Raw genomic sequence first — 16,650 nt, 5'->3', positions numbered from 1 at the left:
TACACAGGGTGTTTTGGAAAAAAACGCCCAAGAGCTTCATTTTTTTATGTGTCAGAATCCCGAAACTTGAGTCCTAGTTCTACCACTAACCCAAGCCAACTTCGCTTTGAGCAACAATTCAAAAAAACTGGCTTCAGTTCCGCACTGTCAAACTGGTTGTCAGGACCAGACTTTTCAAGAACCCTTTCTATGTTTATGGTGTCTGAGATACGAAGACTAGGTAGGTACTGGGCTAGTAGCAAAAAGGGGAAAAGACCAAAAGTTTACAAGTTACTTGGTCAACTCGATTAATGAAGAGTTAATCAGAAAAATTTTTCCCCAGCAGGTAATTAATTGCCAAGGGTCTGCTTAATTTCAGAGCAAGATAATCAAAGCATGGGGAGGATAAAATGTTGCATTTTTGTCCTGGCCTGGAACCTGTCCCATATCTAGCTCTGGCTAACAATGGAGAGAAAGAGCCAATACAAAAAAAGTGATTTACAAAGTTATTAAGATTTGCATTTGGGGTTTTATTTGAAGATAGAGGTTTATGGAATTGGAACTAAGATATTCTATAATGGTTCCCAGATCCTGATTCCCAGCACAACATCACTTAGGTGCTTTTATTTCACTGAAAATAAATTTAGAAACTGGAAGCTATAAGGTGTTTTAATGGGATTGGATTCATGGTTCTTGAGTATAATTGCTCACTGCTTTCCAGTTTTATTCTTCTTTATTCCTGCATGCCAACTCCCCACCCCAGCTATACTCCCACCACAGAGAAATTGTACCAACCTCGTCTTACAAATCAGTTAAAACATTAAAAAATAATAATAATAAGATACCCAGCTTGATCTACCAGCTCCATTTCATTGGTTATATTTCACTTGTGATGATAAAGGGAAACCTCACTATAATGGAGTTGGAAAGTTGGGCAGAGAGAATCTCACACCCCACTACTTTTATTCAGTAACAGGCCCAACAGGAAGAGACAGATCTTGTAGGTAGATATTACATTACTACTCCAGCAGGAGGAAGAAAGGCTTTCCTTATTCAGTGCCCCACCAACAGCCCAGCCAATGAGAGATGGTCACAACTTGGCCAATGAGAAGCCCCTACAAGCTCTCAGTTTACTCCAACCGACTTTTTGTTTGTACCAGTCTTTCCAAAACTCCCCCCCCCCATTATCTCTATAAAAGAGCAGTACCTCTTCTTTGTCCCCCAGGTTTGCCTATGGTGTTGCTAGCTCCCTTGTCTGGTATTGCACTTGTCTTCTGTTTCTGAATAAAGCCATCTTTTTTCCTTGGTGAAAAAAGTGGCTTAAAATAACTGGTTTGATATTTAAGCTTAATCGGTGAGAAAAATATGGTGCAGGACTGGAGCTTTGAGTCCTATTCTAGTTGTTTTTGTTGTTTTTAATGTATTAAACTACAGCATAATTATTTTCTAAGCTCTGTGTATATGACAGTGCCATTTGCATACCAGATCTTTATTTCACAAACATAAAGGCAGTCTGTGACGGTGATTACCAAGTTTAAAACAGAGGTTTCTGTTACAGCAGTATTTCTCAAAACATGATCCTGGAACATGCCGAAAAAGCCCCTGTTGCTTATTTAAAATGCCCATTTCTGGCTCAGAATATGTATTGAGGGATAGGGATACTATTCAGAAAGGAAGTGACGTTTATTACAATCTTCCAAAGTTGTTATTATGCATATTAATGTTCCTGAGGTTTGCAGTCAAGCATCACTGTTTATCCAATAGGACATTTTCCAATGAATACTTTTTGGTCTGATGGTCAATGACCTAGTATTAGAAAATCAGTATTTGGCCACAACCAAGGCAAAAGACAAATATTGCTATTATTGGCTGAACTATTTAGATATAAATTTAAATCTGAAATTTTACTTTCAAAATTATTATATCACTGTTAAATAGCCATTGAAAATAATTTTGACCTTATAGTACTGGAACAATAATATCTCAGCATTCCTTGCTGCTAGCTTTTTCTTAGGTCACTACACTGGACATTTTCCATGCCAAATAGACATTCAGCTCAGGTAGGTAGGGAATTAATTTATTTTTCTTTATTTTTTCATGCTCTTCATATTCTTTATTATGTCTGGATCAAATATAACTTATAATATGATTTGTTGTACATGATTTTGAAGTTTTTTCTTCATGAAATTTTGAGGAAGCCAAGCTGACAGAATGATTTATTCTTGCAAGGTGTGCCTAATTCCCAAACAAGACTTTTTCATGAAAGATTCATGGCCTAAATGGAATTAAATAGGTAAATATTAAATACAATTCATAAAGGTTATTTTGTTTAATTTCATAAATGTTAGTATTCCAGATAATTCACAAAGATCCATTGTGATATTATTGTACCTTATACTCATATTTAAATATTTATAAACATTGGTGAACACCCATTAGCAAAAAGGATACAATGTTCTATCTAACATTATGTAGCTAACACATGTTCTAAGTAAATAATTTCCCTAAATAAATCATTTAGAACAACTTGGGTAAACTGTACTGAGGACCTACTAAGTTCGTCACTAGGATCCTCTGTGACAGACTCCATCCTGGACTTGCTTCCTGTGAACTTCCATATGTGGCAGGCAGTGCTTTGAAGATTGGATCTGAGGCTGCTCCACTTTTTAAAACATTTTTATATTTTTCAAATTACAAAAATTCCTATCATAATAAGTGAAACAATGGAACACCACAAAGGTATTCATTCCTTCTTCCCTTGCCCAGAGAAAACATTAACAACCTACTGTGTATCCTTTAGCAATTTCCCATTTTCATATACTTACATCTCACTTGTATACCTATACATAGGAATTTTTGCCCCTTTAAATGATTCAAAAATGGAATCATATTTTATCACTTCTATACATTTTGCTTTTTCTCACCCAGCAACCCTTGTGGAAATCCTCCCCCCCCCATCACACACCTCAAGTCAATTGGCATAGTTCTCATTCATTATTTTTAATGACTGCATGACATTTCCCACAAAATCATCATATATATACAGAGTGAATGTGATACAAACCGTAAATTGTCACCCAATCTCTCTTTTTCTAGTAATAGAATTTTGATTTTATTCTGGACATTAATATGTGGTCAGAAAAAAGAATCCATTTCCTAGACTTCTGTGCAGTTAAGTATAGTCATACGGTTAAATTCTAGCCAAGGATACGTAAGTATAAATGTTACAAAGGACTTCTGGGAAGGCTGCTTAAAAGATGCCAACTTAGCTCAACAACTGGCACTTGGGGTTTTTTCCACTTTCTTCCTTCCTTCCTACTGGAGTTTGAATGTGATGAATGGAACACCAGAACCTATTTTAGTCCATGAGGTAACCTTGAGCATGGAGGCCATGTGCTAAGCACGCAAAGCAGCTAAAGGAAGGAGTCTGTGTCATTTGTGAAACCATCTTTCCAAATCCAGGCTTTCTATGTCTGGACTTGTTGTACATAAGAGAAAAATAAGCTTTTACCTTGGTTTAAAAATATTATTTTAAGGTTTTTTTTTCACTTTTTGAGACTTTATTTTAGAGCAGCAAGATATTTAAAACAAAATTAAAAGGAAGATCCAGAGATTGCCCATATACACTCAGCCTCATATATATACAGCTTCCCTATTATCCACATCACTCACCAGCATGGTACTTTATTTTTTTCAGCTCAGGATGAACCTACAATGGCACACTCAGTTTCTTTTGTATGCAGCCAAACCCAGTCCTAATTGGTAAAGTTAAAACAGCTAGACTTTTACATCTGCAGATGTCTTTGATGAAACTTTGATGCGGGTTAGTGTTTGTCAATGCAAGTGCCCTTTCTTTGAACAGGTTCAAAATCCCAGTGTATATGTTTTCTGTAAAGGGTGCAATGTTTTTTCAAAGTAAAATAAATTAAATCCTTTTTGCATACAATAAAAGCTATCTTGACTTTTTTTTCCTTTTGCAAGTATAAACAATTTAATTTGAACTGGGTATGTCAGTGGGATGAAACTTCTGTTGAGTAAAGTTAGTTAAATATGAAGACCCCCCCCCCCCCCCACCAGCTGCTTGGGCAAGAAACATCAAGGACATGTTAATTCTACCCAGTTGTCAATTAAAGAAAGCAAGTCTGTTGGTGCAGCTAGTACCAGTGAGCTCTTCCTTCAGGGTATATGACAATAAAGAAAATGTCTCTTAGAAAAAAGTGTCAAGGGGTTTCTGTTTGTCCATGGTATTTTTCAACCAGACAGTAGTCAGTAAGTCCACCATTGGTTATCAGATGGCCGTAATATTGGACTACCAAATTTACTTGCTGTAATTGTCTATTTCAATGAAATCGTACAGAGATCAACTACTACCCTGGGAATTAAGTTGAAAGGAATTCAGCCTTTCACTATAACAGATCTAAACAAGGTTCTACCTTGGAATGTTACTACAAAATGTTTAATGGTATTAATTAAAGTGGTAAAACTGAAAACTGGTAGAGAAGAGGAAAAGTTAAAAAGTGGCAGCAATGTGCAAACTATTTCATTTTGATGCATAACAAACTTGCCTTTCAAATTTAATTAAATCATAACTGAAACTGGTAGGGAAATTCGTACTGACCGTATGGGGGCTTTCATTTTAACTTACCAAGCATTTTAGGAGATTAATGAATCCTTGTAAAATTACTCTGGGTAAGCAAATATTATTTCTGTTACTTAAAGGAGTTTAAAGACCAAAAATAATGTCAGATTATGGCATTAAAAGGATTTTCTACAAACACTATTTATTTATATTGAAAAAAATGTTGAAGACAACCATTTCACTCATGGTTTCGTATATATTTTTAAGCAGCAGGAGGACTTCAGGGCAGAAACTGAACTCCTGGTGGCAAGAAATTAAAGAGACTTTCAATAATCCAGTAGAATATTATTTCAAAGTCTCATATATATAATTAAATTATACCAATACAAGGTATTAATTATGTTATATTATACAAAAAAATCACTCTTAGAATTTGTGCAAATATTTTCAATGCTATATCACCTTGTTTTAATATTAGTTGGTAATTCATATATCAAAATACTGGGACAAGAAGGCCAAATGTTGTTTTTTAAATTATTATTATTTTAACAAACATATAGGAAATGCCCACATCTGGGTCATATGTATAAATCAATATTATTTTCTTTTTATTGACTCTGTCTTTACCGCCTCTATTGTTCCTTTCATGATGCTGAGCAAATTACTTAGCTCTTCAAACAATGGCCTCACAAAGTCTCAGTCCACATGTACACAGAAGGAAGCACATGATTTAAATTGATCCCAATCAGACTAAAGAGAAAGATCTTTTTTTCCCCATGGCTGGAGGAGAGGTTTTCTTTTCTTGCAATAAACATAAAAAAAGAAGTGCATTGTGTCCATTGCTACTGGCAGCTGTTTTGAAATTATGGGGGTAGCCAGTCTATGGACAGAACCAAAACATGTTAGAAACCAGAGTCAAGGGTATCATAATGATATGGAACTGGAGAATTTATGTTACTTTATTTGCAATATGCCCTCCTCTAGACATTTAGTTATGTGATAGAGTACATCTCCTTCTTGTTTAAAATGATTAAAATTGGGTTTTTGTGTACTTGTTTTTTGTTACTTGCAGCCCAATGTGACCTAACTGATGGAATATTTGCTAAATCCAGCACCCCCAAAAAATACCTTTTAAAAGGAAAAATTATAGGGGTGGCTAGCTGGCTCAGTTGGTGGAACGTGCAACTCTTGGTCTTGGAGTTGTGGGTTTAGGCCCCAGTTTGGGCATAGAGGTTACTTAAAAAAAAATAAGTAAAAGGAAAACTGATGGTATTGTTTGTGTAACACCTTGCTTTAAGGAAATTTAAGATGTTCTGCATATGTTCTCGTTTTATCCTGGACAACATTGTGAAGAAGCTAGGATGCAGAAACCTGTTGTTATTATCTGCTTTCAGCATCTCTCAAAGGTGTCTTTCCACTCTAGTTAAATATTAAGTAAAGTGTTTAGGGTTTTAAGCCAGATGATTTTCTTTGGCCAAATGAATGTTTGTGGACTTCTAAAAAGTATACTAACTTAATCCAGAACTTTAGTTTTTCCCTATTTATATGTTTTTTCTTCTGGCTTTTAACTTTTTTACTTTTTTACTTTTTTAACTTTTTTACTTGTAACTTTTTAACTTTTAACTTCTAATTTTTGTGTGTAGACCTGGCTTGTTAATTATGATGACACTGTATAGTCTCTTAGGGAAGGGGAGAAATTGCCCTTCCCTCCCATTTCCATAGAATAGGGAGTCTGATCCCCTCCTCATGAATGAGTGTTGTTGGAGGGTAGGCTTCCTGTTTCTCTCTATTCCCTGACATTTGTGACTCCTAAAAGAAGGAAGGTATAATCTGATATTTTGGAGATCTCATAACCATCACATAATCACATCTCCTTCCCAAGAGAAGAAAAGATCTTTGTGCTCCTTTGCTAGAAAAGAACATATACAGAAGAGGTAAGAACATATACCTTACAGAATCTTATGCTGAAAGCTTTGAAAGTTTCCTTGCTTCTTTTGTTTCCAGTGGGTACTAGAGAAAGGAGGACCCCTTAGCTCTATGTCATGAATACAGTTACTTCCCAAAGGGACAGTAAATAGTAAGATCAGATTACTTTCTACCCATTTCCTTCCTCAAAAGCAAGAACAAATGCCAAGTTGATCCTATAAAGGTTAGCTGTGAGCCCTGAGCAGACATAGACACAGAAACCATCCTATACCTATCTACTCCATGACCAAGAGCGCTGCTCAGCTCAGGTCCCAAGACTTATCAGATGTCCAAAGGAACCTTGCCTTCCATATAGATCTGGAAGCAGGCAACAACTAAATAGAAACAAACTGATATTTTACAAAACCCTTTGGCTAATCTGTATACCAAAGAAGAATAAAGTGACATTTAAAAAAATCCTTTTGGCTCACCGTTGGAGTCTTGACTCTCAGTTTACTACATTGAAAGGGGGTTTAAGTAAGCTTTAGCCAAATGAGGGAAGGCAGTTCCAACACAGGCTGGTTCTAAGGCGTGGCTGGACTGGTCACAGTCTGACATTCACTGGGCTGTGTTTTCCTAGTGGGTAGAGTTACATGCCACAAAGGCAGAACTTGTCAGACTGTTTATTTTTTCATTTTTTCATTCAGGTATGACAAGCTATTCTTTGCTTCCTGTCCCTAGGTGGTAGTCACCCATGGGCACAGCCCACAGCTTGCTTTGGAAGGCCTTCACCATCCTCTCTCATTTTGCCTCTGACTAAATTTGAAATATTTTCAACAAATGTAGAAGTATGCTAAAAAGTTTCGTTTCTGTGACAGAAAAAATGAGGAACATATTATTACAAACACAGGGTAAATTTATTTTGGCCTATACATGAATAGCTACAATGGCATTAGTACCTGCAACATCAAACTGCTTTTTTTGGAGGCAGAAATACGATTTAATGACTTTGACTAACCTTCTTTGGGTGATCAGTATAGAAAATTCCGTGTTCTGCTACAATCTGTTATTTAAATTTTTCTGTATGGTTTAGAGATATTTGGTTCTTATTTTTCTAAGATCTTGAGGAGGGAACTTTGGTTATTGATTGGAGATAGTTCCTCTTTCATATTGTATACATTTAGCTATAAAGTTTTCTCTTAGCATTGATGTAGCTGTGTCTCACAATTTTTGACCTTTTATATTTTCATATTCATTCAGTTCAATGTGTGTGTGTGTGTGTGTATTTACATTTCCCTTAAGACTTCTTTGATCCATGAGTTATTGGAAGCATGTTGTTTAGTTTCCTATTATTTGGAAAATTTTCTGTTACTTTTACGTTTTGACTTCTAGTTTGAACCGATTGTGGTTGGAGAACATATTCTGTGTGATTTCAGTTCTTTTAAATTTGTTGAGTTTTGTTTATGGCTCAGGATATGGTTTATATGTCCCATGGACATTTGAAAATAACAAAATGAATGTGCATTCTGTTGTTGGGTAGAATGTTCTATATTGTTGATTAAATCCTGTTGATGGTATTGCTGAGTTCCTTTAAATCCTAGCTGATTTTCTCTCTAGTTATTCTGTCAACTGTTGAGAAAGGGGAGTTGACATCTCTAACTATGACTATGTGTTTGTCTATTTATTCTTTGAGTTCTAGGAGTTCTTTCTTTACAGAAACTCAGCTTTATTACTAGGACATACACATTTAGAATTACTATGTGTTTTTGGTGATTGGCTATTTTATCATTATATAACGTCTCTGGTGATTTCCCTTGCTCCAAATTCTCCTTTATCTGGTGTTAATATATCCACTCCTGCATTCTTTTGCTTAACATTTACGTGATATACTTTTCCCATTATTTTACTTTCAATGTGCCTATATCATTATATTTGAAATGATTTTTAGATAGCCTGTAGTCCTACAGTTGGGGTGGATTTGTACCATGTCAACTTTCTCTAAGCTGGAATCATAATTCCTAGGACTCCCTTTCTTGCACATGGGAGCTAGGGTTTCCCGTAAGGGTGTGAGGGAAACAGAGAAGTCAAAGATAATTCCAACGTTTTTGGTCTAATCACCTGGAATAATGGAGCTGTCACCAAATGACATGAGGAAGACTATGTGGGGGGAGGTAGTATTTGGAGCTCAGTTTTGGAAAGGCTAAAATGGTGGTGCATATTGAACATTTATGTAGAGAAGTTGCATAGGCAGATGGACATGCTGGTGTGGACTTCAGTGGAGAGGTCTAGGGAAAAATAAATTTGGGAATTATCAGTTCTGCATAGACATCTACTGAATGATTAAATATTTCATAAATGAGCAATTGGCTAAATTTGGAAACCTGGAAAGAATGTCTTAAACTCCTTATCTAAAGTGATTTGCTAAAGCTGTCACATATTGTTTTAAAGACTTCAGTTCTCTACTTCAGAGAACTGTAAGTCAGCATATTTTTTTAATTTTTATTTTTTTAAAAGATTTTATTTATTTATCTGACAGACAGAGGTCACAAGTAGGCAGAGAGGCAGGCAGAGAGGGAGAGAGGAGGAAGCAGGCTTACCGCGGAGCAGAGAGCCTGATGGGGGCCTAGATCCCAGGACGTTGAGATCATGACCTGAGCTGAAGGCAGAGGCCTCAACCCATTGAGCCATCCAGGCGCCCCAATCAGCGTTATTTTTAAAGAGTATGCTCTGCATTATCCTTGGACACGGTACATAAAATAGCTTCTTTAGTACTTTCCTCATGTAAATCCTGCATGCAATCAATAGCAGCAAAGGACTATTAATTTTCGTTATTCTGATTAAAGTTCCTATAGTCTAATTAATTTCTGTATATTCTAAGTGGTTAGAGACTGCTACCTAAAATTACCTAAAACAAACTGCAATGGCAGCTCACCGCTAATAACAGGATGACGCTGGACAAATCTGTTTCCAAGTATGTGTGATCGGAGTTGTACAGCTCTTCATAGTTTAGAAGATTGGGAATGGGGATTGATTAAAAAAAAAGTGAACTCGTTTTTAGGTGAGAAGCTACAATAAACAAGAGCTATAATGTTGCTATGGTCAACTGACTAATGGCGACTGACTAAACATATGGTTGAAAATATTCTAAAAAGTCTAATTTTGTTTCAAACCCTTTGGCGAGAAAGAAGCCGCAAAGGCAAAACGCTCATGCGCAAAGAATTACCTCCGCGAAGAAGGCGAGGCTGGAAAGGAGATGCGGGGCGGAGCTCTGCTCCGGCTTTTCCTCCCAGCTCCGCCCCTTGGACTGTGCGTGACGTCACGTAAAGCCCGTACTTCCGCTTCCGGTCACTCACGTTTCTCTTTTTTCCTGTCTGGCTGAAAAGATGGCGTCCCGCAAGGAAGGCACCGGCTCTGCTGCCACTTCTTCCAGCTCCACCACCGGCCCGGCGGGGAAAGGCAAAGGCAAAGGCGGGTCCGGAGATTCGGCTGTGAAGCAAGTGCAGATAGATGGCTTGGTGAGTGGGGTTCCGTTTCCCCAGGCCCACGTGGGGAGCTCAGTCCTTAGTTCAGTCCCGCCAGAAGCGCTGCTTGGCAGCCTCCCCCTGGGCCGGGTGAGACTGGGACAAGGTTTTCTCCTAAAATCTCTCTCTTTCATCTTCACTTTTTGCTGGGAGGCGCAGCAGCTTTCTCTACCACCTGTTGTTGGTGGTGGGGGGGTTGAGGGCTGAGACAGGGAACAGAGGCTAGGGGTGTGTGACAGATTCCTGGGGTCTTGTTTTGAGATGTCTGTATTTGGAGAAAGACTCTTCAGGAGGACAAATAGGTGAAGGAGATGTCGAGAAGGATCTGCGAATCTAGGGCTTTTGGAAGGTGGGTAAACTTCATTGCTTCTCAGCTGGGACGTGACATCCATAACTTCCCAAGTGGAGATTTACTTTATAGCCACTTCGGAGCCTGCTGGTTCAGCGTTTATCTGAAACTACGTAGTGGGAATAAACCTCTCTTATATGGGCTTCTCCTTTCCGTCTCTGTGAATGTTGGAATGCCTCGAGATTTGGGTTTAGGCATCCTTCTATCAGGTCTCTGCTTTACATGGTATAACAGAAGTAGGTAAAAGCACACTCCTGGAGCCAGGCTGCTTGGGTTTGAGTCCTATCTCTAAAATTAGCTGAATGACATTAGTTAAGTTAATCTCTTTATACTTATGTTAGTTGTTTTGAGGATTGAAATTGGCTGCATATGTGTCAATAACTAGAACAGTGTTTGAGTCATAGTAAGTTACCATTTAATCTTAATTGCTTCAGTGTTATTATTGGTGTTACAAGAAGTCACAGTAGTAGATCCTCAAGTTCCTTTCTTATGGCTTTAAATGTTATTTATATTCTGATAATCTTTAGTTTTTATTTCTTACCAGACTTGGTTTTCGCTTGCAATTCTTAAATACCCCTGCCTTCCTAACATCGCTGTTTGGGTATCTTATAGGCATCTCAAATTTAACTTGACCAAAATAAAATTATTGCCATCTTCCCTTTCTTCCTCTGTCCCCATCCTTGGTCTTGCCTTAGGCTCTCCTGTCTTAGTAAATGGAACTACCATCTAACCATTTGAACAAGTTAGAAACCTAGGCAGTAACCTACATTTTCCCCTTCAGCAAATCCTGTTGTTTCCACCTCCGAAATATATCAGATTCATCTGCTTCTCATCTATCTGTGTGCGATCAACCATATCCACTTGGAATAAAATACAGACTTCTTACCATCTTCTTAAGGTCCTGGGACTCTTGTCTCTTTCTCCAGACTCACCTCCTGCTTCATTCTAGGCTTCATTCACAGGTATTTTAGTTGTTTCCTCTTCTTGAAATACTCACGTATTCTTCCTACTTGGTGGCTTCTTTTGATTCTTTAGGTCCTTGGCTTAAATGCTCCATGTTAAGAAAGGCTTTGCCTACCAGCCCTGTTTAATGTAGCGCACTCCCCATCATCCTCCATCATACCACTCTGTTTCATAGCATTTTCCACTGACTGTAACTGTCTTATTTGTTTTTTTGTTTGACTCCAAACCAGAATGTAAGCTACTGATGGCAGGCAAGGGACTGTGCTTTTTCACGTGTTATGTTTTCAATGCAGAACCTTTTAACTGATACATAGAAGAAATATAGAATATATAGGATAAATATACAATAGATGAATGAACAAAACATTTTGTTTTATTTTTTTAAAGATTTATTTGTTTATTTTTGGGGGATGTGAGCAGGGTCTGGGGGAGGGCGGGAGGAGAGGGAGAGAAGGAGACTCCCCAGTGAGTGTAAGCCAGCTATGGGGCTTGATCCCATGACCCCAAGATAATGACCTGAGCTGAAATCAAGAGTTGGACGCTTAATGACTGATCCACCCACGTGCCCTTCATTTTTGTACTGCTCCTAGTTCCATGTCCTGATATTTTTTATAGATTGTTCTAATGGTGTCTTGATCTGTTCTCTTAGCCTTGTTCAGTCTATTATTCATTCTTCAGTTAAAACATTTCACTTTCTGTGAAGGTTTAGATCTTGTTAACTTCCTTCCTGAAATGTTTACAGTGATATTGCAATGAATTCAAGGCCTACCAAGATTTTAACTTCCTGCTATTTCCAAGCCTCATAGGAAGTATACGTTCCAGCAACGCAGGACTATTTGGTTAGTCTGATGTTTAATCACATTTGTTCCTGGCGTCTTATTAGTGGCCGAGACCTGTTTTTCTTCTTGTATCGAACCTTTCCTTTCCTACCTTTGGTTCTGCTTCACCAAATCTTTTGTATCTTTAATATCATCTTCTGCTTAACATGTGAACATTGTCAGGACTTTACCATATTACGATGTTTAGTTCTCTTTTTCACTTAATAGCTCTGTGTTCCATTCTTTTATTTATTTATTTATTTATTTATTTATTTTAAAGATTTTGTTTATTTATTTATTTGACAGACAGAGATCACAAGTAGGCAGAGAGGCAGGCAGAGAGAGAGGAGGAAGCAGGCTCCCTGCTGAGCAGAGAGCCCGATGCGGGGCTCGATTCCAGGACCCTGGGATCATAACCTGAGCCGAAGGCAGAGGCTTTAACTCACTGAGCCACCCAGGCGCCCTCTGTGTTCCATTCTTAGTTGCCACTTTTTTTCCTCTTGAAGTTAACGGTTAAAGAATTATCTGTAATTGTGGTTTTCCATTCTTTATTCAACTCACTGTTGTGAGAATCTCCATCACCAATAATTCCCTGATTTAGGTTTTAGAAAAATCATTGATAGCATTCGCAAAGAACTATACAGATTATCAGAATATATCACATATGCAAAATAGTATCTACGATACGTAATTTAAGTAATCACAAAATAAACGAGTTACCTGCCATTCAGCGTGAGAATTAGAACACTGTGAGTATCTTTGAAACCGCTTCCCCTTTCATCCTTTCCTCCTATCCCTAACCTGCACCCTGTAATCACTATTGTGAGCTTTAGTTCAGAGATTGGGTTTTCTTTATAGTTTGACCATACAGAGTATTTCTAAATAATTTGTTTTGTTTTGCCTGTTTATATTAATAGTATGAATGAAATATGAATTAAATTGTAGTACATGTTCTCCTGTGTCTTGAGTCATAAATGCATATCTCACATTGTTTTCGAGATTAGTCCCTTCTAGACTGTAGCTATCATTCATTCCTTTTCATTACTATAGAGTGCCTCATTGTATGAATATGGCATAATAGTCCTCATCTGACAATTAATGGACAATTAGATGGCTTGTTTTTCCTGTGTGAAATGGTATTTCCCCAGAATCTTTTAATTGTCTCTTCCATTAGACTTGCCAATGAGATTTTTACTCCTGTGTGGAGTCAGTGCTCAGTGTATCTGTTCTCTTGGAATGGAGGAGTGGCTCTTCTTAGCACTCAGGTGATCTCATTATTCCTAGAAAAGAGCAAACTAATCTTTCCTGTTGAACTTTTCATGTAAAACCCATGTCATAAAAAAAAAAAAACCAAAAAACCAAAACCATATCATTCCCCCAAATCAGTTTGAATCGTACCATGGGTCAGCTGACAAGTGGAATTAGCCTCATCTGGTACCTTGTTAGAAATTCAGTATCTCAGAATCTTAGGCCCCTGTCTTGATCTCCTATATCAGGTGATTTATAGCACATTAATATTTGAGAAGTATTATTCTGATCCACGTTGATTTTTTCGTTTGTCTGAACTTCTAATGATGACAGCTTGTATCGCTCATCTTGGCACATGATGTTAGACTGTTCATTAATGGTTTACTGTTTATTTTTCTTTTCTCACTGAGATGATAATTTGAAGACAAAATTGTAAAATTTTTTAACAAGATTTTATTTATTTATTTTAGAGAAAGTGTGCGTGCATGTGCGCAAGCAAACGTGGGGAAGGGGCCCAAGGGGGAGGAAGAAGGACAGACTGTGGGGGAGCGCTGAGACTGGAGCCAGACACAAGGCTTGATCTCTACCCAGAGACCACGACGTGAGCCAAAACCAAGAGTTGGATGCTTAACCCACTGTGCTACCCAAGTGCCCCAAATTGTAAAATACTTGTCTCTTTCATAGTTCAGTGCCCCAAATTGTAAAATACTTGTCTCTTTCATAGTTCAGTGCTTAAAACTGATTACCATCGAATTTTTTTCCTTTTAAATTTTGTTTTTCCCCTTATGTAAAAAGTTATCTTATAGTTTACAATTGTTAGCTACCTCATTCTTCCTTTATTGGATTTAAGGTAAAATATGTTATTAATAAGTGAAAAGTCAGAGTTCTGTATACTTTGTCATTTAGGTGTGATTCACATGTTACCTCACAAGTACTTTCCAACTGCTCATTGACTCTTATCACCCAGTCAGGACCTTGTTACTGTTGAAATTCTCTTACTTATTTGTTGCTTGTCTTCTCACACTAAAACTTCAACTTCCTGAGAGCAGGACCAATGTCAGGTCTGTTCACTGCAATGTTAACAGTGACTGACACATAGAAAGCACTCAGATACTGTGAATGATTTAATACAATTCTTGGTACAAGAAATTTTCTTGAAAATGAATCATGAGGAAACTGTGTCAGTAAATGCTTTGTAGAAATGGTGTGTTGGTGAGAAACACAAGAAGTGAGGCTGGGAGACCAGTGAGCTTTATAAATTCGCTCAAATTTTTTCCTTTTTTTTTAAGCATCAGTGTCTGTTCTATAAGAAAAATCACTAACGTTAATTGAGCACCTGCTGTTTACAAGACCCTGTGAAGGAAAGTTTGGTTAGATTATGTCTGATTCTTACAACAGCTCTAAAGGTAGATGTTATCTGCCTTATCTCGTGATTATTCTGAGCTGATGAGAAAATACTGGTGGAAGTGCTTCGCGAACTGAAAGGAATAATTCAAATTTGTGAAGGGCTTATACTACGCTATGACATATATCACTGTGTATTTTGTGTGTGTGTGTGTGTGAGAGAGAGAGAGAACACGAAGTTCTAGAGACTGTATAGTAGCTTATGGAATGGAAGCCCTCATCTAAAATCCCAAGTCTCAAGTAGAATACAGTTTGGCCTTTTATTGTTTAAACAACAAAAAAATTATGTGTCTCTTGGCTCCCTCTTTCAGCTTTCTGACTTCAATAGAGAGTTGCTTCACATGTGTGGGTGTTTCAGTCAGATAGCTTGAAATTCTTTCAAGCACCAAAATTTTTACATTTTAGCCATTTTAATTGTAAATCTTTCTGAAGTGTGTTATGTAAATTACTGCCTGTTTAGTCGGAGAACATTGGACACAGATTTAGCCATGTTTTGAAGCTGTAGTATTATCTTTAAGAACATAATTTATTGCCCCATATTGGACAGTAGTCCTGGAGAATCTCTTTGGGTGTTTACATCTGTTTATTTCTATAATGTCACTTGTCTTTGAGGTACCTTGAGTAATTTGTCTTTCTAGTTGGCTTTTTTTCCTGCTGTTTTGTTGTTAAACTTTTATGTCTTTTATCCCTTTTATTTCCAGCCTCTCATTTGCTATGGTTGGTAAACCAGATAAGCAATCTTGTTAGCATTATTTTTAACATGAGGCTAATTTTTAATACGAGGCTAAGTACACTCTGAATGAGGATTAAATTGAGTATGCAGTCTCAATTTTGACCACTTAGTTATATTTTTGTTTTGACAAGTAAGTTGTTACCAATTGTAAGTAGTAGTTTTTTAAAGTAGATAAAAACATTTGACATATGTTATTATATCCTAGGAACTCCAGAAGCTGATAGAACTGGATTATTAGCTGGATTATATGTATGATTCAGTCACTCCTAGAAGCTGAGTGGCTTTTCAGGGGCATAAAGTGAATTTATTCTAGAGTTCGGACTCAGATCACAAATTGCTGTCTTTGATTCATTTTGCTTTCTATTACTGTAACTGCTTCTTCATACATTGTAAGGACTCAGTAGATGTTAGCTCTTACTATGTGCCAGGTACTATTCAAAATACTTTATATGTATTATAGCACTGAAGCTATATAACAACTCTGATTAGGGAACCATTATTATCCCCCATTTTACAAATGGGAAAGCTCATATACATATAGATTATGTGATTTGATGAATGTCAGGATAGGGGAAATAGAAATAGTGTTCACAAAAGCATTAATCCAGTGTTTCTTGTTCAAGCATCAGAAAGTGTATTTTCCAAAGCTTAGGTCTCTTACAGACTTAAAACTTTAAAATGTGCAAGTAAGCAAATATGTCAGAATCTTTATATTTAACAATCTGTCATATTTGAGAAGAAGATTTGTAGTTAATAGAAATCAATTTAGTAAATATTTTCGTTTGGAAAAGGACAGCTTTTAGCTACTGGGTTGCACAGATACAAGATATTGGGGAATCAACATTGAAGAAAATAGGAGGTAAGCTAAAGAGAATTGAGGAGTACCGGTAGGTATTCTTAAGTAAGTCAGTTTACTTGCCTTAGGATAGGCAAATCTGTCTGTCTCACTTCTCAGGATGCTTTTAAGATTCATATAACCCTGGAGACATCCTGGACTTTGTTCCTTTTCCTTAAGGTCAGAGGTCTTGTTGAAATCTGTTGCCTTTTTGAGAAAGCTTTCTGATTGTGCTTCCTGTGTTTATGGCATATATATCAGTGATGACGAACTGTATTAATGTTGTTTCTTGTAGCTATCTTGGGATAACTTAAGG

At 37.1% G+C, this 16,650-nt stretch overlaps 1 protein-coding gene across 1 annotated transcript in view; it reads left to right on the top strand.

Moving 5' to 3' along the window:
- Window positions 1-9,791: 9,791 nt before the first annotated feature.
- Window positions 9,792-16,650, top strand: part of EIF3H (eukaryotic translation initiation factor 3 subunit H) — a 98,566-nt gene continuing 91,707 nt past the window's right edge. Inside the window, exon 1 of the mRNA XM_032316083.1 lies at window positions 9,792-9,978. Within this exon, the coding sequence (XP_032171974.1) occupies window positions 9,847-9,978 (132 nt within the window). The 5' untranslated portion in view covers window positions 9,792-9,846. The remainder of the gene's footprint in view (window positions 9,979-16,650) is intronic.

Source organism: Mustela erminea, chromosome 16, assembly GCF_009829155.1.
Source record: "Mustela erminea isolate mMusErm1 chromosome 16, mMusErm1.Pri, whole genome shotgun sequence".
Lineage (NCBI taxonomy): Eukaryota > Metazoa > Chordata > Mammalia > Carnivora > Mustelidae > Mustela > Mustela erminea.
Note: the sequence above shows the minus strand (reverse complement) of the source record. Positions and strands in the feature narration are given on the sequence as shown.